Genomic DNA, 27,394 nt, shown 5'->3' on the forward strand with positions numbered 1-27,394 from the left:
TATGAGTAAAATCAGTTTTATTTAATCACAAGCAAAGCCTTTGACAAAGTGCCGTGTATGAGACTGGTCAAAAAGGTTCATTCGCTTAGCATTCAGGATGATGTTGAGATTTGATTAGATTAGATATTGGTTTTGTGGGAGATGCCGGAAAGTGGTAGTACATAGTTGCTTCTCTGAGTGTAGGCCTGACTAGTGGTGTGCCACAGAGGTTGGTGCTGGCTCTTGTTGTTTGTCATCTACTGTATATCAACGATCTGAATGATAATGTGGTAAACTAGATCAAATTTGTGAATGACATCAAGATTGGGGGTGTAATGGAGAGTGAGGAAGACTATCAGAGCTTGCAGTAGGATCTGGATCAGCTGGAAAAAGGGGATGAAATATGGCAGATGGAATTTAATGCAAATAGTATGAGGTGTGGCACTTTGGAAGGACATACCCAGGATAGGTCTTACACAGTGAGCTAAAGGGCACTGAGGAGTGCAGTTTTGGCGCATTAGCCTTTGTAAATCAATGTAGTGGAGAGTGCAGGAGTAGGGATGGTATGTTGAAGTCGTATAAGATGTTGGTGAGACCTAATTTGGAGAATTGTGTGTATTTTGGCTACCTACTTCAGGAAAGAGTGCAGAGAAGATTTACAAGGCTGGTGCCAGGACTTGACCTGAGGCATTTTGAAAAGTTAAATAGGTTAGGACTTTATTCTTAGAATGCAGAAAATGATGGGAGATTTGATAGAGGTATATAAAATTGAGGGGCATAGATAGAGTAAATACAAGCAGGCATTTTCTGCTAGCAGAAGTGGTGGATGCAAGTTTTATTTCAACATTTAAAGAAATGTGGATAATACATGGATATGAGGGGTATGGAGAGCTATGGTTCTGGTGTGGGTCGATAGCGCTAGCAGGCAGATCAATAGTTCAGCATGGACTAGATGGGCTGAAGGGCCTGTTTCTGTGTTGTAGTGTTCTATTTAGCACTGATGGAGAACCTCTATATGTAACACTTTACAAATATTGGAATTAGGCAGAAACTTTGCATTTGATATCCTCAAAACTCCCAGAACATGGGCAACAAATTATCTTGACAAGTTGCTTTAATTTGGAAAAGTGCCCAAGTTAAAGTTAACAATTCGTTTAACAGTACAGACATTCTGAAACAGATGACTTAGCAATATTAAAATATGCTGAAGAGTATCAAAAGTAAATTAAGGCAATTTTCAAAATGTTTCTTTCCATACTGAAGAAATGGGTCCTGCCTGGCCCAACGTTAAAACGTGAGGACACTTCGAATGCTTTAAAAGAGAGAACACAGGAAAAAGGATTAAATACAAACTCGAGGTTAAAAAGTTTATTTGCACACATCATGTAGTTCAATGGGTTGAACCATGAATTACTGTGGCACAGTTGAGCTGTATCTATTTTTTACTTAAAGATTTGTCTTGCAGAATATAAAACGTGAACCAGTTTCATTTTCCCAAATTATCGTTTTGCTGTTCAACCTTTTATCATTTCATAGTGGTTCTGACAAAGTTTCTTTAACCAGAATCATTAAATCTCTCTTTCCACTGATGCTGCCTCTTGGTTAGTAGTTTGGTAGTTCCAAACTTCCTCTTGGTTAAAGCAGTGGTTTGGTAGATGGATATGAGACCTTAGGCCAAATTCATCCCCACCCCAAAGCACTTTCTAACAAACTGAGCTATATTAACAGTCCGATGCAGTCAGTCTACCCCTCTGAAATGATCTAAAGACAATTAAAAACTGATAATTAAAAATTGCTAATCATTTCCAAATTCTGTGAACAAACTAAAAACACTTAATTCTCACCCAATCAAGAGAATTGTGCATGAAATCTTGACTGAAACATGGTTGATAGAAATCTGTACGCTCAGGTGAAGCATCCTTTCTCAGCAGTCTAGTTTTTTTCTGGGTGTATACTCGCAAGCTCAACATTATTTGAAGAGTATGGTACATCACCTTGTATCCTGGCCAATAATTTCCCTCAACTAATCTAGAGCATCTGGTCATTGTCACTGGAAATTGCTGTGCAAACTGGCTGCCACATGCTTACAAGTGATTACAGTTAGTGCCTTCACCAACAATATAGAATAGTTTCACAACATTGCACAGTGCTAAAAGTGCAAGTTGTTTCTTTAGAAAAGTAATAGAGTGGAAAGGTTTTTGGTTTATTTAGTGAGGAGAGAGCTCCCCAGTGGCTGATGAGAATAATTAACAACAATGCAAACTCAAATCAATATATTTAGTGCAAAAGGTGGGATATGTCCTTGTAAACAGTGCTCTGTAAAGTGACTCAGATGGAGAGAGCACAATCACGTTTTCTGATCCCCGCCTTTGAAACAAGATGTTCTCTACACCGCCCAAATGATGGTAACAGCCACTCAGCACATTTTCTATCTTCTGGTCCTTGGCCTGAAAGGATACTGTTCCTAGGTGCTGATACGAGTAAATTGATGTTATGAGGAATTATATAGTCACCACCTTGACAAGCAAGAGGTTCCGGATACTGGTCATAACTTGGATGAGAATTACTATCCTCAACTCTTTTCTAATTATTTAATACTAAAAAAAGCTTTGGCCAGAATGTGCTCAACTTGAATGCCTTCGGCACTCAATTCCTGATTGAAGGTGAACAGCCTCTGCCACCCCCGTCCTTCCGTGGGAAAGCCAATCCTGAATCCACACAGCCAACTAGACATCTCCATAAGCATGTTCCGGCTGGACTTAGTCCTTAAACTGCTGGAGAACAGTGTGGAAAGAACAGGTGCTGTTTTCTCTCGGTAGGGATTAGTTTTTAATTCCAAGTGCTCCTGCCACGTTTTGTCACCCTGCAACCTTATCCTTCAATCTCTTTGAATTATGGAGGACAGCATGTGTATAAATGTCTCTCCCCAGCAGACTTCATCATGACTCCAGTATTTCTACTATTTTTTAATGTTTCTTAATTGTACATATGATTTTTTTGTGTTCTATCGCTGAGAAGCAGTGAACCATCTGCTTGGCCTATCAGAGTTCTCTTTGGGAACTAGTTGACTTGATCAGCATTTTTGATCTGGCTGTTGTTCATGATTGCATTTAATAAAAAAAAACAACACTGGAATTACCCCAGCCCCACTCTTACTCCCCCCCGTTAGTGATTATTCTGGAATTATGAAATTATGGCTAGTAGATATTAAGATGAGGACCAGCCTTCAGGAAATAAAACCTGTTCACAATTTAATTTCAACTGATTCTTTAAGGCTATTGAAACCAGTCTGATTCTATACCATTGAAGACTTCAGGATGAGATCAGGGAACACGTTACGTGGCCTTCACCATTGTTAAAATGTTCCTCTGTACTGAACAAGGCTATTATGTCAGTTAAAATCCTTGACAGTTGTATAGTCTGGTAGCTATTCCTCAACACTAACTGAAGAGGTATATTTTGGGTGGCTGTAGTTTGTGCCTAGAAGCTTTTGGACCAGCCACTTAATATTTGTATTTTAATATGCAAAGGAGTTCTGCTAATTAGGCTAGCTTCATATTGTAATTCTACAAAGTTATCCTATCTACATTCAAAATGTTAAAGTAGGTAATTATAGCCATTCAAACTGTGGTTTATTGTTGCCTTTACATTCAAAGAATAGACAAAGTTCCTTGGCATGAGGAGAGAACTAAATTCTCTCCAGAAGATCTGCAGTATTGAATAAAGACTTTTATATCACAGCTTCAGTGTCTCCCTGTAACTCAATTAATAGTCACAATAACCACCCTCAATGCAACATAACAGTAACTTGATTTTGAAAAAGGATCTTTAACCTGAAGCTTTAACCATGTCTCCCTCTCCACTGATGATGCCTGACTTCTGAGTGTTTATTCAGGAAAAGCCGAGACAAAATCCTTGGTGGTTGGCTTTGAAAAAAGACTTGTATTTCATGTCCCTTTCAAAATATTCCACTGTGTCTATAAAACTAAGTGTTGGTCACCAACAACGAAGGAAAAATGGAGTTAATCTGCCCAGATTTATCTTCCAAAACCATTAACCAGATCACTTGCTTTATCAGAATATTGGTCACCAAGGATAACTTCCCAGCTTTTCCTTCACAGTTCCATAGATTTACATGCATTCAAGTGTGTAGAGACTGCACGTCTGACACAGTAGCTCTCACATATGCAGACTAGATTTTTTAGCTAAGGTCTCAGGTCCTTGGACCATCTGATCAGAAGTGAGCTTCCCAGAGCCACACCAATTATTTTGGTAAAAACTCTTCTCAGGCTTCCAACCACGTACAGGTATCAATTTTAACCGACGTTTTGATGACAAACTCTGCCATTTTCATCAGGTTAAAGTCAATACGTACCTACCTGGAAACCAAAAGAGTTTATTCTTCATATACACCGGGAAAGCAAAGGATCCTTTTTCATTTCAATAAGAAGTTTTAAAAAAATTACCTCTGGCCAGAATGCATCAGTTCAAAGCTCTCATTGATCTGCTTAAATGGGAGTGTGAAAGTCACAAACTCATCCACCTTTAATTTCTTATCCAGGTATTCTTTCACCAGCTTGGGGATGCTCTCTACACTCTTCCATCCTGTGTAATAAGGACAGATGGATCAACATCAACACTGCTACTACTGCTAGCAATGCACTCCCTCCTGGAGACAATGGAAGCAGATGAAGGTGTAATTCAAAATGAAAACCAAATTTGAAACAAGGGTATAATCTGCAGAGCTGTGGTGAAGAGTGGGGACTGGAACCATTCAGAAAACTCCTGTAAAGGACAATAGGGAAAGCATCTATGGAAAATCCTGAAAAAAAGTCTCTTGAGAGAGTCTCGTCTCTCATCCCTCAATGTTACGTAGGGTATGGGTAAGCAGTAGAATCTGACAGGAATGAGGGGAGAATAAAATGGAAGTGTATAGGATTGGTGTGAATGGCTGTCACTGACCCAGTAGGCCGAAAGGGCCTCTTTCTCAGTCCCGTGACTCTACAATAAGCAATACAAGCAGAATTGTAACAGGTCATTGATTAGCTATGGAGTAAAAATGTGCTGTAGATTTCTATGTTCTAAAAACAACCAAACTGTTATACAAAATATGAAACTACAATTTAAAGAATCAAACTGATGAACATTAGAACCAGCTTGGTACAACTGATGTCTCCAGTTCCAGCCATAGCTGTAGTACAGATGGAAGTCCTGCCCCTCAATGCCACCATATACAAATGGTATAGAAACACAGAAAACCTACAGCACGATACAGGCCCTTCGGCCCACAAAGCTGCGCCGAACATGTCCTTACCTTAGAACCACCTAGGCTTACCCATAGCCCTCTATTTTTCTAAGCTCCATGTACATATCCAGGAGTCTCTTAAAAGACCCCATCGTTTCCACCTCCACCACCGTCACTGGCAGCCCATTCCACGCACTCACACTCTGCATAAAAAAAACTTACCCCTGACCATCTCCTCTGTACTTACTTCCAAGCACCTTAAAACTATGCCCTCTCGTGCTAGCCATTTCAACCCTGGGAAAAAGCCTCTGACGATCAATGCCTCTCATTATCTTGTACACCTCTACCATGTCACCCCTCATACTCCGTCGCTCCAAGGAGAAAAGGCAGAGATCACTCAACCTATTCTCATAAGGCATGCTCCCCAATCCAGGCAACATCCTTGTAAATCTCCTCTGCACCCTTTCTATGATTTCCACGTCCTTCCTGCAGTGAGGCAACCAGAACTGAGCACAGAACTCCAAGTGGGGTCTGACTAGGGTCCTATATAGCTGCAACATTACCTCTCCGCTCTTGAAGGCACCGTATGCCTTCTTAACCACAGAGTCAACTTGCGTAGCAGCTTTGAGTGTCCTATGGACTCCGACCCCAAGATCCCTCTGATCCCCCACACTGCTAAGAATCTTACCATTAATGCTATATTCTGCCATCATATTTGACCTGCCAAAATGAACCACCTCACACTTATCTGGGTTGAACTCCATCTGCCACTCCTCAGCCCAGTTTTGCATCCTATCAATGTTAAGTAAATGGAGTTTCTTAGCACATTATTACTCAAATCATTCATACTGCATCTATGTTTGTTCATTCCTGCCAGTCGATCGCAAAGGGGAAAAAAGATTATGAGAGAAAACTGGCAGGGAACATAAAAACTGACTGTAAAAGCTTTTATAGATATGTGAAAAGAAAAAGATTGGTTAAGACAAATGTAGGTCCCCTACAGACAGAAACAGGTGAATTGATTATGGGGAGCAAGGACATGGCAGACCAATTGAATAACTGCTTTGGTTCTGTCTTCACTAAGGAGGACATAAATAATCTTCCAGAAATAGTAGGGGACAGAGGGTCCAGTGAGATGGAGGAACTGAGGAAAATACATGTTAGTAGGGAAGTGGTGTTAGGTAAATTGAAGGGATTAAAGGCAGATAAATCCCCAGGGCCAGATGGTCTGCATCCCAGAGTGCTTAAGGAAGTAGCCCAAGAAACAGTGGATGCATTCGTGATAATTTTTCAAAACTCTTTAGATTCTGGACTAGTTCCTGAGGATTGGAGGGTGGCTAATGTAACTCCACTTTTTAAAAAAGGAGGGAGAGAGAAACCAGGGAATTATAGACTGGTTAGCCTAACATCGGTGGTGGGGAAACTGCTAAAGTCAGTTATCAAAGATGTGATAACAGCACATTTGGAAAGCGGTGAAATCATCGGACAAAGTCAGCATGGATTTGTGAAAGGAAAATCATGTCTGACGAATCTCATAGAATTTTTTGAGGATGTAACTAGTAGAGTGGATAGGGGAGAACCAGTGGATGTGGTATATTTGGATTTTCAAAAGGCTTTTGACAAGGTCCCACACAGGAGATTAGTGTGCAAACTTAAAGCACATGGTATTGGGGGTAAGGTATTGATGTGGATAGAGAATTGGTTGGCAGACAGGAAGCAAAGAGTGGGAATAAACGGGACCTTTTCAGAATGGCAGGCAGTGACTAGTGGGGTACCGCAAGACTCAGTGCTGGGACCCCAGTTGTTTACAATATATATTAATGACTTGGATGAGGGAATTAAATGCAGCATCTCCAAGTTTGCGGATGACACGAAGCTGGGCGGCAGTGTTAGCTGTGAGGAGGATGCTAAGAGGATGCAGGGTGACTTGAATAGGTTAGGTGAATGGGCAAATTCATGGCAGATGCAATTTAATGTGGATAAATGTGAAGTTATCCACTTTGGTGGCAAAAATAGGAAAACAGATTATTATCTGAATGGTGGCCGATTAGGAAAAGGGGAGGTGCAACGAGACCTGGGTCTCATTATACACCAGTCATTGAAAGTGGGCATGCAGGTACAGCAGGCGGTGAAAAAGGCGAATGGTATGCTGGCATTCATAGCGAGAGGATTCGAGTACAGGAGCAGGGAGGTACTACTGCAGTTGTACAAGGCCTTGGTGAGACCACACCTGGAGTATTGTGTGCAGTTTTGGTCCCCTAATCTGAGGAAAGACATCCTTGCCATAGAGGGAGTACGAAGAAGGTTCACCAGATTGATTCCAGGGAAGGCAAGACTTTCATATGATGAAAGACTGGATGAACTAGGCTTATACTCGTTGGAATTTAGAAGATTGAGGGAGGATCTGATTGAAACATATAAAATCCTAAAGGGATTGGACAGGCTAGATGCAGGAAGTTTGTTCCCGATGTTGGGGAAGTCCAGAACGAGGGGTCACAGTTTGAGGATGAAGGGGAAGCCTTTTAGGACCAAGATTAGGAAAAACTTCTTCACACAGAGAGTGGTGAATCTGTGGAATTCTCTGCCACAGGAAACAGTTGAGGCCAGTTCATTGGCTATATTTAAGAGGGAGTTAGATATGGCCCTTGTGACTGAAGGGATCAGCGGGTATGGAGGGAAGGCTGGTACAGGGTTCTGAGTTGGATGATCAGCCATGATCATACTGAATGGCGGTGCAGGCTCGAGGGGCCGAATGGCCTACTCCTGCACCTATTTTCTATGTTTCTATGTTAATACCGCAGTAGCAGGCCACAGCAAAATCCGAGGTGCAAGATTCTGCCCTAATTTGGGAAGGTCCCACCAACTGTTGTCATTTACCTGCACTCATGTAATGAGCTGCCAGACAACTGGTTGAGGCAAGTAGGTACATGGGTAGCAGGGGTTTAGAGGGACATAAGCCAGACACGGGCAAGTGAGACTAGTTTAGAGGGTGCTTTGGTCAGCATGGATGAGTTGGGCCAAAGGGCTTGTTTCCATACTGTATTACCACAACTACTGGAAATGGTGAGGGATTAAAGCCAGGAGCTGTGACTAATCAGACGGACAAAGTAAATGCTTGGTGCTGGGTCTTGGACTTCATGCCTATTCCTCATTCTCTCCTGCAGAAGCGTACGCACTTTCTGAAACTGGAGCATTACCAAATGGGAGCCTACCACTTTCAGGAGGGAAGGACAGTTCCCAACTCAAAGGGCTAGAACGGAGCAAGGTCCAGTCAGTCAATAATCAAGGACAGTGAGAGTCACAATGCATAGGCATTACCTCCAAATGCAGTTCCTTTCCAAACACGACCAGTCACCAGCTGGAAGGGACGTGTTGCGATTTCCTGGCCCGCAGGTGCCACGCCAATGATGACACTGGTTCCCCAGCCCTTGTGGCAGGCCTCCAGGGCAGCTCTCTGCAGAATTATTTTGGAGGGCAAGTGGAAAGTGACGGGGGGGGGGGGGGGGGGGAGACAAACAGGAAGCAATACAATTTAGAGGTCACAGGGACAGTTTAATGTAAATGACAAGATTTAGCAACAATGGCGACAACTTCCATTTGTAAAGCATCTGTGGGTCTTGGAGCTTTTTCTGGAGCAAATCCAACCCAATTCCACACCAAGTCAACCAGGGTAGGTGGTCAAAAGCTTGGTTAAAGAGATAGGTATTAAGCCACATCTTAAAACAGAGACAGTGGTACATCAGTGGAGGGAATTCTAGAGGTAAGGGTCTTGGCAGCTGCCAGTGATAGAACAATTAAAATCTCAAGTGGTCCTGAAAAGGCTGAGCAACACACAAAATGCTGTAAGGCTCTGATTTTTAAATGTTTCCAGGGATCACCCACATCCCTCTCTTCAAACTTATCCAGTATAACAACACTGTGCTCTGCGGCTTCCAGACTACCAATCATTTCCCAACATTGTCCCTCATAGGCATCCTTCCCTTCAGTATTCATGGGTCTAGGCTTTGCAATACCCCAAAACCTCACTGCTCTCCTCTCACCTCTCTAATATGCTCCACAAGGTCCACCTACTTCTTTGCAAAGTTTTGGATCAATGGGCCCTACTATCTCTTCAAGAAGCTCAGCATCAAAGTCTGCTTGCTAGCTCTGTTGCAAAACACCTTGTGACAATTTATAGATCAACTTGAATTTATATAAAGTTCCCTTTTACCTCTATTGAGATTGGAGGCTTTATAAATTTAAGTTTAATTGAAATGCATCAAAGAGTGCCTAAAACATTGCAGGAGACAGAACTTTCCAAAACTAAGCTAAACAACTGAAAAAGTGTTATGACTGACAGCTATTTTGGAGGTCACTGATCTGAAATATTAACTCCCTTCCTCTCCTCAAAGATGCTGCCTGACCTACTGACTATATCCAGCATTATATCTCATATTTCCTGTATCTGCAGCTTTGTATTTCATAAGACACCAGCTGAAACTTCCAAAGCCAAGTGTTATAGATTTTTAATTAAACCAGGAGATTAAGGATTATGGAACAAGGGCATGTTTTTGAAATTAACAAACAGCTATGATCTCACCATTGCAGAACAGGGTTGACGGGTAGAATAGCCACTTTCCTCAGAGAAAGGAATGATTTTTTTGAAAAAATACCTATCACCCAGTGATTTAAAATAAAATGACGCTAATTCTGCTCAGGTACAAAGCAAGTTCTTTTCTTTAGCAATCACGATTAGACAAGGGTAGATAATGAATGGTCTCTCACTCACCATAGTAATGACGTTGCCAATACACTCAAAAGAATAGTCCACTCCCCCATCAGTTAGTTCGATCAAAACTTCCTGAATAGGTTTGCTGTAATCCTTGGGGTTCACACATTCTGTCGCACCAAACTCCATAGCCTTTGCAAACTTGCTCTTGTTGACATCGACACCAATGATCCGGGTGGCGCCTGCAACCTTGCATCCCATGATGGTCGCGAGACCCACCCCGCCGAGTCCAAATACAGCACAGGTGGAGCCCAGTTCGACCTAGGATTCGGGAGCATGAATGGAGTCAGCTGAGCAAACAGTGAAGAGTTCGGCCAAGATTCCAATACATTCCAAGAACAAACAGCCCTTCTCAATGACATTCCCTTAAGGTAATCACAAGAGCAGAAAGCAATGAAACAGTATAGGCCACTTAGCCCATCATGGCTGATCCTTCACCTCCACATTACACTCTTGTACTATCTCCTTATTGCTTGAATTCTTGTGTATACAAAATACTATTGATGTCCAAATTGAACATACAGGGGCTCCCTGAGTTACAAATAACCTGATTTACAGAAATCCAACTTTATACAAATTCTTCCATGAATTTTAAAGTGTTTTTCAAGCGAATAGTAATAAAATATTTCAAGGCATTCATTAATATCTGGATGCAATATATATTCTATTAGTTTAATTAGGGCTGCTTATTTAGCTGAGGCAGCATAAGGTTTAAAAAGAGCTCAGGGCCTTTTGGGACCGCAACTGGCTTCAATTACTCAGCAAAGACCAATAAAAAGAAGTGAGGTGCAAGTGAGCGGCCATTGTGGGAGGGGTCAGTGTTGGGAGTGATCAGGCTTAGGTGAAACCTGGTGGAGGATCTAAATAAGTTTCTGCTAATTTTTTTTCTCTTTCCTTGTGTATTAATACATAGACTGTGAGCCAAGAATGGATCCAGTGTAAGTAATATGTTCTTTGTGTGAGATATGGTAACTCTGGGTGACCTCCAGTCTCCCGAATAATGGCATCTGCACAGAGTGCATCGAGCTGCAGCTCCTTAGAGACCATGTAAAGGAACTAGAGCTGCAACTGGATGACCTTCGGCTCATACGGGAGAATGAGGAATGAGTGTGACTGTAGTAGCAGGAAGCAGGTACCTGGGTGACTGTCAGAGGGAAAGGGAGTAAGCAGCCAGTGCAGAATACCCCAGCGGCCATTCCCCTCAATAACAAGTGTAATGCTCTGGTTAAGGACATGTTTTATTGTATATCTACTGCTATGATGTTGGACATTTTATTTTAGCAGTTTTCTGCAAATACTTCTGTTAGCAAGCTTCGTAGACTAGTTTTTTGGTTTCAGTTGGGATAAGGAGCCATTTGCTCAACTTAATGTTGTGTCAGCCAGTCGGGTTTATCTTGATAACGTGTTGTAACATTCCATCCAGTGGGATGCCTTGGAATATTTGAAACGGCGAGGCAGGATCAGATTTCTTAAACAGTAGTCTTGTTTTGGGTTTTTTGGGAGAAGGTGTGGAGAAGAGCTCAAGGTAAGACCTTTGGAGGATTCCACCTGAAGGGGAGACTCCATTGCAAGGAGTGCTTTGTGCAGACAAATGGTGCTAAGCAGGAAATGCCAGGACTTCTCAGTTAGCCAGCTGGTTTGTGATATTCTTCAAGGGAAGTTCGAACTTTGGCTGGTGATGAGAGTTCAGCGCCTTGAGTAAAGTGATACACCCAACTACTACAGAAACAAGCTCCAACGTTTATGTGCACATTTAGACGGTTTAACTGTAACGGGCCCTTTTCTTTTACTATTAATCGTTTGTTAAAGTTGAAATATCCGTAAATATACTTACACAATTTTCTGCCTGTGTAAGGACTTATTTCCTGGTGAGTGATAACTTTGCATGGGGCAGTACTTACACAGCATTCACCACAATTTTTGTTCCCTCATCAGAACATTCCAACTTTCCTGTTTGGTTGAACCCGAATCATACTGACCCTAGATGTGTGTGGCTTTCTCACTGTTACTCATGAGATGCTGAATCATGTGGCCGTTAGGCAGAGTTAGCTAAACAGCCAAGTTTGTTATGAGCCCCGGTTAGAGGGTTACACAAGTATACCGCTTTGGATACTGTTGATGGGGGGTGGGGGGAGAACAGCTTAGGAGTGGGAAGCTGCAGAGACTGGAACTCTGGCTCTATGTCTCAGAAGGGGAATTGTGGGGAAGAAGAAGATTGCATTAGTGATAGAGGATTTCATAATTAGGAGAGCAGGTGGGAGAGTTTGTGGACATGAGACACCAGGATGGTATGTTGTCTTCCAGATGTCAGAGTCAGGGATGTCTTAGATTGGGTCCACAGCATTATAAAGGAGGAGGGTGAGCAGCCAGAGGTCCTGGTACATATTGGCAGCAATAACGTAGGAAGGAAAAGGGAGTTCTGAAGAGAGAGTATAAGGAGTTAGGTAGAAAGCTGAAAAGCAGGATGTCCAGGGTAGTAACCTCCGGACTGCAGGCCTGTGTCACGTGCCAGAAGGGGTAAGAATAGGTGATCTGGCAGATACATGTGTGGCTGAGAAATTGGTGCTGGGAGTAGAGTTTCAGATTTCTGCCATTGGAATCTCTTCTGGGAAAGGTATGACCTATATAAAATGGACAGGTTACACCTGAACTCCAGGGGTTCAGATATCCCTGAGGGCAGTTTTGCTAGAGCTATAGGGGAGGATTTAAACTAATTTGTAGGGGGATGGGAACCAGAGTGATCAGGCACGATGGGGCAGTTGATTTACAAACAGAGGAAATGTGTAGTGAGACTGAGGAAAGACAGGCAGATGATAAGGCAAAATTGCAGTCGGTGGGATGAGGTAAAAGTGTAGCAGGGGTCCAAAAGGCTGATGAATGCAGGATTGAAGTATCTTATTTCAATGCACGCAGAATACGGAGTAAGGTAGATGATCTTGTGGTGCAGTTAGAGATGGGCAGGTGCGATGTTGTAGGCATCTGAGTCGTGGATAAAAGATCATAGTTGGGAGCTTAACATCCAAGGACACACATTGTATCGGAAGGACAGGCAGGTAGGCAGAAAGTATGGAGTGGCTCTGTTGGTAAAAAATTGTCAAATCCTTAGAAAGAGGAGATACAAGATCAGAATATGTAAAATCCTTGCGGGTAGATTTAATAAACTGCAAGGGTAAAAAGACCCTGATGGGAGTTATATACAGGCCTCCGACCAGTAGCCAGGATATGGGGCACAGATTACAACGGGAGATATAAAAGGCAAAGAAAAAGGCCAGGTTTGAAGGTTGGTGGAGGGGCAGACAGCGTTGAGGAAGGAGGGTGCCTGCAGAAAACCTTAGACAGATTGGGAGAATGGACAAAGAAATGCTAGATGGAACATAGTGTACGGATTTAAATGGTCTTGCACTTTGAAAGAAGTAATAAAAGCGTGGACTATTTTCAAAATGGGGAGAAAATTCAAAAATGAAAGGTGCAAAAGGACTTGGGAGTGCTGTGCAGGATTCTCTAAAGGTTAACTTGCAGGTTGAGTCGGTGTAAGGAAGGCAAATGGGATGTTAGCTTTCATTTCAAGAGGACTAGAATACAAAAGCAAGGAGGTAATGCTGAGGTTTTTGAAAGGCATTCGTCAGAAAAGAGGAGATTCACAAGAATGAACCCAAAAAAGGGTCTCCCCACTGATCTCCATCCTGGCACCTAGCCCTGCAAGCATACCAAGTGCTACACCTGTCCCTACACCTCCTCCCTCACTACTATTCAGGGCCCAAACAGAATCAGAATCAGGTTTATTATCATCGGCATGTGTTGTGAAATTTGTGAACTGCAGCAGCAGTTCAATGCAATGCATAATATAAAAATAAATAAAAATAATATTAATGATAATCAATTACAGTATATGTATATTGAATAGATTAAAAATCATGCAAAAAAACAGAAATAATATATATTAAAAAGTGAGGTAGTGTTCAAGGGTTCAATCATCTAGGAATTGATGGCAGAGGGGAAGAAGCTGTTTCAGAATTGCTGAGTGTGTCCCTACAGGCTTCTGTACCTCCTACCTGATGCTAACAGTGAGAAAAGGGTATTTTGATTTCTCGAATTTCTGGTAATGCGCCCCCCACTCCCCATCCCCATTCCCCCCTCTCACCTCATCTCCTTGCCTGCCCATCACCTCCCTCTGGTGCTCCTCTCCCTTTTTCTTTCTTCCGTGGCCTTCTGTCCTTTATTAGATTCCCCCTTCTCCAGCCCTGTATCTCCTGTACCAATCAAATTCCCAGCTCTTTACTTCACCCCTCCCCCTCCCAGTTTCACCCATCACCTTGTGTTTCTCCGTCCCCTCCCCCCACCCTTTTACTCTGACTCTTCATCTTCCTTCTCCAGTCTTGCTGAAGGGTCTCGGCCCAAGATGTCTGCTGTACTCTGTTCCATAGGTGCTGCCTGGCCTGCTGAGTTCCTCCAGCATTTCCTGAATCTGCAGATTTTCTCTTGTTTGTGAAAGAGTTAACACATATGTGGAGAGTTTGATGGCTCTGGGCCTGTACTCGCTGGAGTTTAGAAGAATTAGAGGGAATCTGATTGTAATCTATGGAATATTGAAAGGCCTAGATAGAGTGGATGTGGAGAAGATGTTTCTTCTAACGGGGGAGTGTAGGACCAGAGGGCACAGCCTGAGAATAAAGGAATGTCCGTTTAGAACAGAAATGAGAAATTTCTTTAGCCAGAGGGTGTTGAATCCTGAGAGGAAGTTCCTATATTCTGGACTTTCCAGCCTGAAGAAATAGTCTCTCAAAGTGCAAGTCATCTCTCATTCTTCAAAGGACTTCTCAGTATAGGCCAACTCCACTCGCTCTCTCCTCGTAGGACAACCCCTTACCCCATGAATCAATCCAATGAAGACTCACAATGTCCACCGTCTTTGGATACAAGCAGTATATAGCAACAAGTCCAGTCCAATGTCAGCAATAGTTTGTTTTGTGCTCCAGAACAGAAGCAATTCAGTAACATTGGCTTGAAGATGGGGAAGGTTAAAAACTTCATATAAAAATACCTTGGCTGTGTTGAGTGCAGCTCCATAGCCTGTGGAAATACCACAGCCTAGCAGACAAACTTTATCTAATGGAGCTGCGTCATCTATCTTCGCCAGAGAAATGTCTGCAACAACCGTGTATTCAGAGAAGGTACTGGTCCCCATGTAGTGGTAAAGCTGCTGGCCTTTACAGGTGAATCTGCTGGTCTTATCTGGCATCAGACCCTGGCCCTGGGTCACCCTAATGAGACACAGATAAGTAAATATTCCACCAACAAAGAGTCATTAATTTTATCACCAATAACCTATAGAATGATAGGACAATGAGATATTCAGCAATAAAAGCTATCAATTTCACTTATAATCACAGTTTCTATACACTTGGAGAAACATCATATTCACCAGAATCTGCATATAGATTTCTTTAATGAATTTCTCTAGGACATGATTACACCCATCATTTGAAAAAAATCTTTAACAAAGTAATATCTGAGGAGAGAGGAATCGAAGGATTTATCTTTAGGATGGGGTAACCTCATACAGCACAGAAACATGTTCCAGCCCAAATGGGCCATGCCAATTAAGATGTCCATCTGTTAGACCCATTTCCCTGCATTTGACCCATTTCTTCTCAGCCTTTCCTATTCACATACCTGTCTGTTTTTTCTGTCTTTATTGTACAAAGACTGCATAGTAACGTAAAGAGAGTGGGGGTTTGTTTAGAGCAGGGGTTCCAACCTTTTTAATGTCATGGACCAATACCATAAAGCAAGGGGTCCTTGGGCCCAGGTTGGGAACCGTTGGTTTAAAGCAAATACAGTAGACCTGACCACTTCTGCCAAAGAACTGTTAGTGTTGAAAAATGGGAAACTGTCCCTTGATCAGACCACTCATTAAATTAGGGATAACCACAAAGAGTGCCACAGTTATAAGCAGTCTCAGAGGTACATGTTAATACTCAAATGGTGTTTCTGGTGCAGAAACATTTGAAAGTCACCATGATAAACCAGGATATTTCAGTCTCACGAGTAGAACAATTAAGAACAGTGAGTCTACCTGATCTTCTGGCAGAGATTGGTCTTGGGATTCAGGCAAAACTTGCATTCCCCACACTGTGGTACGTAAAGAGGAATCACTCGATCACCTTATAAACAAGAGGACAGTACATCAGACAAAATGAAAGCTTTCAGCTCTTCCACCTATCACAGAAGCGATGGGCTTCAGAAATGTATTCTTTTATTATTCCACACTGCATTCCAGCAGTGTCAGAAACAAGAATGGGAGAAGGCTGTTCAGCCCTCTGGTCTAAACTACCATCCAATTGTTATGGCTGCACAAAGTCTGAACTTCATCCAACAGTCTTGATTGTGTAAAACTTAATACCTCCATCTAACGCAAATGTAATCAACCTTAGTTTACTGAATTCCAATTGACTTTGGTTAAACTAACCGTATTCAACTCAACTATAGCTTGTCAATTTCTATTCTAACAAAAGACCCTCCCCCCTTCTCACCCAAGTGTCCTGCTTCCAGACTGTAGACTCAGGTGGACCATAAAGCACTAATGATAATGACCAATGAGCTACAAGACAAAATAGAGAAAGCAGAATCCATCAAGATCCCCACTATCCAGGCCATGCCTCCTTCTTGCTATTACCATTGGGCAGGACGTACAGGAGCCTTAGGTCCCTCAGCACCAGCTTCAGAAGCAGCTACTACCTTACAAGCATCAGGCTCCTGAAACAGTTTGGATAACTTCATTCTCCACCACTCTGAACTGATTCTACGACCCAAGGCTAACCTTCAAGGACTCATGTTCTCAATATTATTTTTATTTGCATAGTTTGTCTTCTTTTACATATTGTCTGTCCTTCTTTTTCCGTTTATGTATAGTTTTTCATAAAATTCTATGGCATCTCTTCTTTCCCTGTAAAAGCCTGCAAGGAAATGAATCTGAAGGTAGTATATGGTAGCATATACTGTACGTACTTTTTATAATAAACTTACTTGAACTTTGAAATGGTTGGCAACTGGGAGGTGCACATGGAGATGGCTGGCAGAGAACACATGCTCGACATAGCTGTCTCTCAGCTTGCATTTGACCTCACCAATGTAAAGGAAGCCACATCGGGAATACTAGATGCAACAAATAAGGCCAGAGGAAGGGATGTTTAGGACTGTATGGGGGTGAGGGAGGAGGTATAGGGGCCAGTGTAGACCACAGAACTGTTCAGTAGGGAGAAAACAAAACTGGGCAGGACACCTGGTACAACTCACCTACATTTCTTTGAAATACAGCTTTTGGATCTTGTACATGTCCTTGAAACAGGAATGTTAACACCTCATCCAACATCCCAGCACTCTGTCAGCAATGCAACCTTCTCCAGTGCAGCCATGTTCAACCCCACAACAGACTAAACACATAGAAACATTTTGCAACCTATATTCATCTTGGAGAGATCTTAAAGCTTCCTTCGCAGTTCTTTACCTGCTTTGAAGGAGGTCACTCCTTCTCCAACACTCTCCACAATGCCAGCCCCTTCGTGGCCAAGAATAACTGGGAAGCGCCCCTCTGGATCAGAACCGCTCAGGGTGAAAGAATCCGTGTGGCAGACAGCAGTGGCCACAATCTGACAGGCAAACATCACAACTTCATTAAACAGGAAACAATCTCAACCTTTCATATTAATGACCAATCAGTGTTTTACAAACACTAAGACAAAATGAACCAACAAGAAATGTATTTTCATAAAGCGGAGAAACTATTGCCAGAGTTTTGGGGGTGAGTGTCATGGGGAAAGGGAGCAATCAAATACAGTGAAATTACAAGGTATGGTCGAAGTTTGGAACTTCCCGAAGTTTGAAAGAAAATAAGTTTAATTAGGCATTTTTGACACAGTCATTGCGGATCAAAGGGCCTGTTCCTGTGCTCTACTGTTCTAGGTCTCTGTTAAGACACCCAACAGTCAAAGTTTAGTACATTATCATAAACACAAGTACATGTATACACAGGTGCAATGAAAAACTTACTTGCAACAACATCCCGTGTGCCGAAGATCAGAACTGACAACAGCTCTATTTGTTTGCCCAATGCATGAATGTTAAACACAAAACTGATTTTCACAGTTATTTACCCCTAAAGTATAATGAGGATACAAGTCTAAGGAAACTCACAGGATGGAAAGGTTGGGCTGTGGCCACTTTGAAATAGTTCTACAGTTGGAGTAGTAAAGTATTTTCCCCACAGCCCTGGAAAAACTTTCCTTTTCAAATATGTAACATACCCATTTTAGGTTGCTATCAGACCTCTTGTTAAATGCATTCCAGAGCCTTGTGGTACTTTGAGTAGAACTTGTGCCTCATGGCTCCAGCAACCTTGATTTGAATCTGACCTCTGCAAGTTCATCCTGTGACTTTGTGGATTGCCCTCCACATTCTAGTTGGGCTAGTTGGTGGGCTAATTTGTCATTCTTATTCATCCCTAGTGTAGGTGTGTGGTAGATTCTCAGGGTAATTCAGGAGGTGTGGAGATAATGAAGTGGGATTAGTGTAAATGGGCACTTGATAGTTGTCATGGACTCAATGGCCCAAAGGCCCTGTTTCCATGCTGTAAGACAAGTTAAAGCAAACAACTCCATTCATCAGAAGAGCTGCAGCATACAGTGATTTGATAGAAGTAGTGATTTTAACATAATAAATTTGGAAATTAAACTTAAGGAAGTTAGAAGTTACTCAAAAGATTCTTTAAGCTAACTCCTGGATGCTTGAAGCCTACAGTGGTCAAGTTTTATTCCATACCTGGATTCGAACTTCATGAGCTTTTGGGGGAGCAACTTCTACTTCCTCAATAGAAAGGGGCTTTCCTGCTTCCCAGGCAACAGCCGCTCTGCATTTGATAACCTGTCAAAACAAAAGATTTCAGTGAATAACAGCAAAAAAAAAGGTGGAAGCCAGGAGGGGCGATCACCTTCATATCAGAGCCACGAGGTTCAGAAAGCAGCTCAAGTTAAGATTAGAGAGCACAGAAGCAGCACAGCACAGGAACAGGTCTTTCAATCCACCATGATGACGACCCAATCTAATCCCGCCTGCCCTAACATGGTTAATATTCCTCTGCCTGTTCATGTGTCTGTCTAATTGCCAGTGAAATGCTGATTCTGTATCTACTTCCACCACTTCCCTGACAGCATGTTCCAGACACCCCCAATTTAAAAAAGAATTGCCCCGTCAATCTCCTTTAAGCTTTTCTCTGCTCACCTTACTCCTATGCTCAGTTTTCTACCCTAGAAAAATAATTCAGACCACCTACCCTATCTACATAGCTGACATACATGCTTCTACCAGGTCACCCCACAGCCTGGAACTCTTCCCCTCTTCCAGTCACTCCCCCCCACCCCCCGCCAACCCCTAGAAGATGCCAAAGGTAGAGGTGGAAGTGATAGATGGAAAAATTAAGTGCTGAGGGAGAAGGAATCCAGTAGGAGAGGAGAGCGGACTATAGGAGAAAGGCAAGGAGGAGGGGCACCAGAGGGAGGTGATAGGTAGGCGAGGAGAAGGAGTAAGAGGAGAGCCAGAATGGGGAAGAAGAAAGAAGGGAGAGGGAGGTGACTCTTTCCCCAAACTCCCATACGTAGAACTTAATATTTATCTTTGCAAGTAGATCCTTGATTTCCTGAACTATTGACCACAGTCAGTAAGGGTAAGCAGCAACACATCCACCATGGCCATTCTCAACATGGGTGGTCTACAAGGTTGCATCTTCAGCCCCCTACTCTACTCATGACTTTGAGGCCAGATTCTGCTCCACCTCTAGCTCCAAGTTTGCAGATGATCCCACCGCAGCGGGCCAAATCTTAAATAGCCAAGAGATGAGAGCCAAGTGACATGGTGCCATGACAAGAACCTTTCCACCTTTCCCTCAATGTCAGTATAAACAAAAAAAAAACACAGATCAACAGTCACTGACTTTAGGAAAGAGGACAGTACACACAATCTGATTTACATCAACCATGTTGAGGTTGAGAGGTTCCTTGGAGTGAACATCAATAGTCTGTCTTGTTCCAACCATGAATCAAGAATGCTCATCAGCCCCTCTTCTTCCTCAGGAGGCTAAAGAAATCTAGCATCTCCCCTTAGTTTCTTTTTTTAAATTGATATACCACAGAGAGCATCCCATCCAAATGTATCAAGACTGGGTACAGCAACTGCTCTGCCCACGACTGCAAGAAGCTACTGGGAGTTGTGGACACAGCTCTGCACATTGAGGAAACCATTCTCCAGTCCATGGAGTCTTGACTACACTTCTCACTGCCTCAGTAGAGCAGCCAGCATAACCGAAGTTCCAACCAACATTGGACATTCTCCCTTCCACTCCCCGCCGCCCCCCCCCCCCCCCCACTGGGCAGACTTTTACATCTTTAAAAGCTGAAAGCTCACACTACCAGTCTCAAGATCAGCTTCCATCCTGGTGTTAAAAGACAAGTGGATGGTTCCCTAGCACTAGAAAATGGACCCTTAACATCACCTCATTTTTTAATTGTACCGTGGGACATGTGACAGTAATAAACCAATTCCAACTGTGGAGTAGGTGAAGCTAAACAGCGGGACTGGACTTTATTGATCCAGGGGGAAATTGGTTTTCCTTACAGTTGCACCATAAATAATAAATAATAATAGAACCATAGTTAAATAGCAATATGTAAATTATGCCAGTAAATTATGAAATAAGTCCAGGACCAGCCTATTGACTCAGGGTGTCTGACCCTCCAAGGGAGGAGTTGTAAAGTTTGATGGCCACAGGCAGGAATGACTTCCTATGACGCTCTGTGTTGCATCTCGGTGGAATGAGTCTCTGGCTGAATGTACTCCTGTGCCCAACCAGTACATTATGTAGTGGATGGGAGACATTGTCCAAGATGGCATGCAACTTAGACAGCATCCTCTTTTCAGACACCACCGTCAGAGAGTCCAGTTCCATCCCCACAACATCACTGGCCTTACGAATGAGTTTGTTGATTCTGTTGGTGTCTGCCACCCTCAGCCTGCTGCCCCAGCACACAACAGCAAACATGATAGCACTGGCCACCACAGCACATTTATTGACCAAACATTGAGAATGACTGGATTTTTCAGGCAGTAGACCCACTGGGCCAAAGGGCCTGTCAGCCCGTGCTGTATTGCTCTCAGAAATAAACACCTTCACTTACAATTCATTAATTTCCCTTGTGTTTCTCTTCCAATGTATCCATGAACTTTTTGAGAGGCTTTTACACATGGCCCAGTCCCTCAGCAACCAGAGCAGCAGGACTTAAGACTGTGGGTGCTTCCCCAAGAGCCTCCGAATTGGCTACACTCTCGGTGCATACTCCTGCACCCTGGAATAAGCCAGCTGACAGTATTCACTCCTGAACATCTAACACTGGAAGGCAAACAAGTTTCAAGCAGAAACAAGGTGCATCTCTTACTGACAAAATGATATTTGATTTATCTTTCATTCCCCCTGTGGAAGGTTTTCACAGGCTGCAGACAGAAGCTGCAAGTTTATCTGCTGATGTCTTCCATCATCCCCTTTTGTATCTTTATTTAACGGAATAACAGATAAATAGAAAGTATTACATTTTAAATAATAAATTAGCACCCCCAGCACAAAATTTTGTACTCAAGTCTCAAACTCTGTCCTTCTGACTCAACTATAGGCTACCCATTGAATTACAGCTGATGTCCTAAAAATCCACATCCCTTATTGTTAAACAATGGTGGTCAAATTTTGTGGCAGAGGGGCACAGAGTTAGACTGGAGACCCCAGGAAGGAGGACTACAGGCCATTCAAAGAAAACAAGAGTCAAAATCAAAGTCAAAGTCAAGCTTATTGTCATATGCACATGTATGCTCAGGTGCAATTAAAAACTAACTTACAGTGGCATCCCAGGCTCTTAGCAGTATTCACAAGAAAAACAAAAAAAAAACAACAGATATTATACATCTTTTTTACAAGATCATAATTAGGACAAAAAATGTCAATTTTACTGCAAAGTGATCAGAGTGGTGGTAGTTTGTGAGATATTGAAGTTAAATTGCCTAGTCAGAAGGACGTAGCTGAGACCAAGGATAAATTGCGTGCTGGGTTGCCAAATCCATATTAAATTAAATAAGCAATTAAAGTACTAAGCTTTGAACTCTCCCTCTGGCTGAAGAAGAGGGTCATGGCTTGCTTACTACAGACGATGCAAGCTGAATGGTGTTGTGCCAAAAGTATGAAGCCCACAAGGTACATAATTATCACTCAGGTGCCTTGCCGCTCGGCGTGGGCGATCATATCTCTCCATCCATCACGGTCCCTGACCCTCCGAATTGTAGTAGTTGCCTCCCCTGTTTCTAACCATGATGTTATTCCATCGATCATTTTCATTCTCTGTCTGCCTCTGCTTCTTTTTCCTTCCAGCTTTCCAGTTGTAACTAAATGTTCTAATGTCTCTCTTCGCATGATGTGTCCGAAGAATTTTGATTGCTTTTTTCTGATTTTTTTAAAATAATGTACGTCTTGTTTTCGCTCTCTGTAGAGCTTCATTGGTTATTCTGTCTGTATATGATATGCATAGCATTCTTCTGAGGAACCACATCTTTGCTGCATTGATTCTTTTTTCCATTGCATTTGTGATGGTCCATGACCCGCAGCCATACATCAATATAGGAAGAATGTAGCAGCTGAGAGCTCTAAGGCGGATGTCAATCGCTACTTTCTTGTTCGTTAGGATGTTTCTCATTTCTGTAAATGCTGTTCTTGCCATTGCTATTCTTGCTTTTATGTCTGTTTCACATTTGCCATCAGATGTTACCCATGATCCAAGGTACATGAAGTTGTGAGCTTGTTTCAGGATTTCATTTCCCAATACAATCCTATAGTTTGGTACATCAGGTCTCTTTGATATTACCATTTCTTCAGTTTTCTTTTTGTTTAAGGTTAGGCCAAGTCTTTCGCTCTCTGTGTTGATGGTAGATACTAGATTCTGTAAATTTACTTCACTGTTAGCTATCAGTACTGTATCATCCGCATAGCAGAGGTTGTTGATATTGTATCCTCCTGTACTTATTCCAGGTAGGTCTTGTACGGTTCTCATGGTGTTTTCACTGTACAGAGAGAACAGGTCTGGTGACAGAACACAACCCTGTCTGATTCCTCGCTTTATTGGCGGATAATCACCAATCTCGTTGTCTATCCGTATGGCTGCACTTTGTTGCCAGTAGAGATTCCTGATTATTCTTAGATCTTTCCCATCAATATTAATATCTTTAAGCATTTTCATGATGACTTGGTGTTTCACTGTGTGAAAGGCTTTTGTGTAGTCAGTGAAACAGAAGTATAGGTCTTGTTGTACTTCTATTGACCTTTCTGTAATGAGAATACAAGTGGCGTTTGATGTTTCCTTGCCTTTGACAAAGCCGCACTGTTCTTCACTAATCTCTGGTTTAATTTTGTTTCTTACTCTGAGCATGATGATTCTAAGTAGAATTCTTGTGAGGTAGCTCATTAAACTAATTGTTCTGTGTTGTCCACATTCTGTTGCACCTGGTTTCTTTGGCAGTGCAATGAATATTGTCCTTAAAAGATCTTCTGGTACTTTGCCACTATTGTATATTCTATTCAATAAGATTATTAATTTCTCTCCACCAAAATCTTCTAGCACTTCATACAGTTCAACTGGAATGTTATCTGGTCCTGATGATTTCCCTTTATGCATTTTCTTCATAGCATGTTCCACTTCTTCTTTCAGTATTACTGGGCCCTCTTTGTTGTTACCAATATCAAAGTTGTCCTCTCGGTCTTTGTCGTCGTATAGGTCTTTGATGTATTCTGACCATCTTTGTAATATTTTTTCCTTTTTCCATAATTGTACAGCCGTCTCTTGCTTTCACACATCCTGTTGTTGCCCTGCTTTTCTTCTGATTTGTGACTTCTTTGATCTTGTCGCGCCTACGTTTGCTGTTGTTGGTCTTCTGCAATTGTTCTATTAACTCACATTTGTCCTTGAGCTGCCTTTCTTTTGCTTCCTTGCACTTGGTTGCCATCTGTGCATGCAAGGATACGTAGGCTTATTTGTTTTCCTTACATTTCGTTCTTTGTTCCATAAGATTCAGAATTTCTTCTGTCATCCATTTCTTTTTAGCTTTTTTCTGTTGTTTGGGAATCACCTCTTATGCTGCTTGTGTTATGCTGTCTCTGAGGTTTTCCCATTGCTGTTCTATAATAGTGACGTTTTGTAGAGCCTCGAATTTGTTCTTCACTGTTATTTGGAATTCATTTTTGATGACACTGTTTTTTCTCAAAGTCCCAAATTCAGCTTTGGCTCTACTGTCGGTCTTTTAAGCTTTCTGAATCTCAGGTACATCATGCTGATTATTGGTACATGATCACTGTGGCAGTCTGCACCCAGATATGTACATACAACACTAAAATCACAAACTGTCTGTCACAACTGTTCCTTGAATAACAGAATGATAAAAATGTAATTTCTGAACTTGTATCTACATGTACTATGTTAACTCAACAGATTTAGTTCTTCTTCCTCCCCTCCCCACCTTTTTACCCTGACATCATCTTTGTTTTCCAGTTCTGATGAACTTGGCCTGAAACATCTGTTTACTCTTTTCCACAGATGCTGCCTGGCCAGCTTAGATCCGCCAGCATTTTGTCTGTGTTTCTTGGATTTCCAGCGCCTGCAGATTTATCATGTTTGAGAGAAACGAACTCCCAGTTTTTGTGAACAGTAAATCAGTAAGTCATATAACCTGGTGTGCCTCCTACCTGCAAAAGATCCCAATCCCTCTGTCCCTGCATATTCATGTGTCTAGTTAACTGCCTCTTAAACACCTTCTCAAGAGCAACTAGAGATGAGCTATAAATGCTGGCTCAGCTGGCGACACCATATCCCATAAATGAATAAAAAAAACACCACCAACATATCTGCTTTCACCACAAACCCCTTGGCAGCCTGTTCTGGGCACCTACCATTTTCTGTCAAAAATAACTTACCCCACACATCTCCTTTAAACCTCTCCCCCATCTTAAATGCATATGTCTCTTAGTACTTGACCTTTGTACCCTGGGGAAAAGATCTAGCCTTTATAAAATTCTATCAGGGCTCTCCCAAGCCTCAGAAATGGGAGAGAAAACAACTCAAGTTTGCCCAAACCCTCCTTAGAAGTCCTACCCTCTAAGCCGAGCAGCATCCTGATAAACCTCTTCTGCACCCTTTTTGCAATGCCTCAACATCATTCCTTTACAACAGGAATTCTGCAGATGCTGGAAATTCAAGCAAGGGTCTCGGCCTGAAACGTCGACTGTACCTCTTCCTAGAGATGCTGCCTGGCCTGCTGCGTTCACCAGCAACGTTTATGAACATCATTCCTTTAACGGGACGACCAGAACTGTACACCATATGCACTGTGGCCTTTGAAAATGTAACACAAACATGGAAGCATTCAACTAATTTAGAAATTGTGTATTTTTGATATATTTCATTTGCACTTAAAATTAGAACGCAGCTAATTGATTGATTTAGAACAAGAAAACATGAACTTAGTTCACTGCTCGCTCTAAAAAAAGACCGTCAATCATGCAGTCAATGACCCGAATTCAATCTTCGCTGTTAACTGTATGTTGCTTAATCCTTAACCCTTTCCAGTCTGATAATGGAAAAAAAAACCCAAATCCTCAAACAGGCAACACCGAACCTGCTTCAAACGGAATAGCAACACACAACCCCCCTGCACCCTCGGGTAGACGAAAGGCCCTTGGGCGCACTCCAACACAACACTGCGTCCTGTTGCATTGCTGTGAGCGGTTACACTGGATACATGAGCCGGACCTCCGATCAGGACACCTGGCAAAGCCGCCTTCCCTACCACCTGACCACGATCCCAACAAAGACTCGTCGTGTTGTGAGATTCCCCCTTTCACCTTGTCTGCAGTCCCCGCCATGTTCCCGACGATGCAAAAACGAGGCAAAGTCGCCGTTCACGCAGCTGTAGCAAGGGAACGCAAGCGGCTCTTATCTAATCTGTGAATGGTCAAGGCAGACATCAATCACAGGCACCAGGATTCTGGTTGGGTAAACCGAGTTACGCCGCTGACGTCTGCCTTCAGTGGGCTGGGCGGGTGAGGTCGCAGCCGTGATTTCCCGCTGATGTGGACTTTGGTGTAGTATTCGGGTTGAACTGCGACCGACCAGCGAAGTTACCGACTCGCGTTTCCCCACGACCCAGGAGACCGTCGAGAATGGGAAGCGCTTCTGGCTGGTTAAATCAAGCAGCTTTGGCCGAGATTTAAGCACAAAATCTGTTTTGGTGCAGGAATGCCGCACTGTTGGAGGAACCAAAATCAGAATCAGGTTTATTGTCACTGACATATGTCGTGAAATTAGTTTTCTGTAGCAGTACATTCCAAGACATATAAATATAAATAAATTAAATGATAGATAAATCAATCAAGAGTTTGTGTGCATGGACCATTCAGAAAACTGATTGCGAAGGGGAAGAAGCTCTTCCTGAATCGTTGAGTGTGCGTCGTCAGGCTCCTGTACTTTCTCCCAAATGGTAGAGGGCATATCCTGGTTGCTGAGGGACCTTAGTGACGAATGATGCCTTTCTGCTGCATTGCCTTTTGAAGGTGCCTTTACTCGATGATGGGGTGGGTTGTGCCCGGAATGAAGCTAGCTTGAGTCTACAACCTTCTGCCAGCCATGCATTGATTTAACCAAAGCCCACCTGCTCTGATGGCTTTTGAGGATACCATAGTACTAATCTGGAGAAGGGCAGTGGTCCATATCTGGGTTAGTAAAGTCATGAGGGACTTAAACAAAGGGAATAGGAAGGGTCATTTTCATTTGTCAGTGAGGTTGACCTCTTGGGGTGTAGAGATTTAAAATGGCCCAACCTGACCGTGCTAACCGAGATGTCCACCTAAGCTAGTCCATTTTCCTGCATTTGACCTGTATCCCACTAACCCTTTCCCATCTATGTACTTATCCAAATGTTTTTTTTTAATGCTGTTATTAAACCTGCCTAAAGCACTTCTCCTGCCAGCTCCTTCTATATATTGTGGATGTGAGAGGATAGGTTCATTAGTAAGGGCGTCTAGGATCGGAGAACACAGCCTCAGAGTAAAGGGATGTCTCTTAAAACTGAGGTGTGGAAGAATTTCTTCAGCCAGAGTGTGGTGAATCTGTGGAATTTGTTGCCACAGAGGGCGGTGGGGGTGAAGTCATTGGGTGTACTGAAGGCAGTGGTTGATAGGTTCTTGATTGATAAGAAGGAGAAGGCAGGAGAATAAGGTTGAAAAACTCAGTAAAGATTGAATAACAGAGTGGACTCGATGGGCCAAATGA

General features: G+C 42.6%; 1 protein-coding gene across 1 annotated transcript; it reads right to left on the reverse strand.

The window, feature by feature from the left end:
* Positions 1 to 26,062, reverse strand: LOC140196744 (alcohol dehydrogenase class-3). The gene is made up of 9 exons (XM_072256464.1): positions 25,969 to 26,062; positions 18,810 to 18,911; positions 17,500 to 17,641; positions 16,069 to 16,156; positions 15,034 to 15,253; positions 9,993 to 10,253; positions 8,543 to 8,678; positions 4,446 to 4,584; positions 1 to 1,291 (listed from the first exon to the last, which is right to left on the reverse strand). Exons 1-9 carry the CDS (start codon positions 25,987 to 25,989, stop codon positions 1,267 to 1,269), a joined length of 1,134 nt encoding a protein of 377 aa, XP_072112565.1. The 5' UTR covers positions 25,990 to 26,062; the 3' UTR covers positions 1 to 1,266.
* Positions 26,063 to 27,394: the final 1,332 nt, after the last annotated feature.

This window comes from Mobula birostris, chromosome 4 (assembly GCF_030028105.1).
Source record: "Mobula birostris isolate sMobBir1 chromosome 4, sMobBir1.hap1, whole genome shotgun sequence".
NCBI classification, from domain to species: domain Eukaryota; kingdom Metazoa; phylum Chordata; class Chondrichthyes; order Myliobatiformes; family Myliobatidae; genus Mobula; species Mobula birostris.

Bases quoted from the DNA above. Each gene is read 5' to 3' on its own strand.
- LOC140196744 (XM_072256464.1), bottom strand. From the start codon at position 25,989: ATGGCGGGGACTGCAGACAAG. The intron at 15,254-16,068 runs GTAGACTCACTG...GTGTCTCATTAG, and splicing joins AATCTCTGCCAGAAGATCAG to GGTGACCCAGGGCCAGGGTC. The intron at 8,679-9,992 runs GTGAGTGAGAGA...ATAATTCTGCAG, and splicing joins TTGGCAACGTCATTACTATG to AGAGCTGCCCTGGAGGCCTG.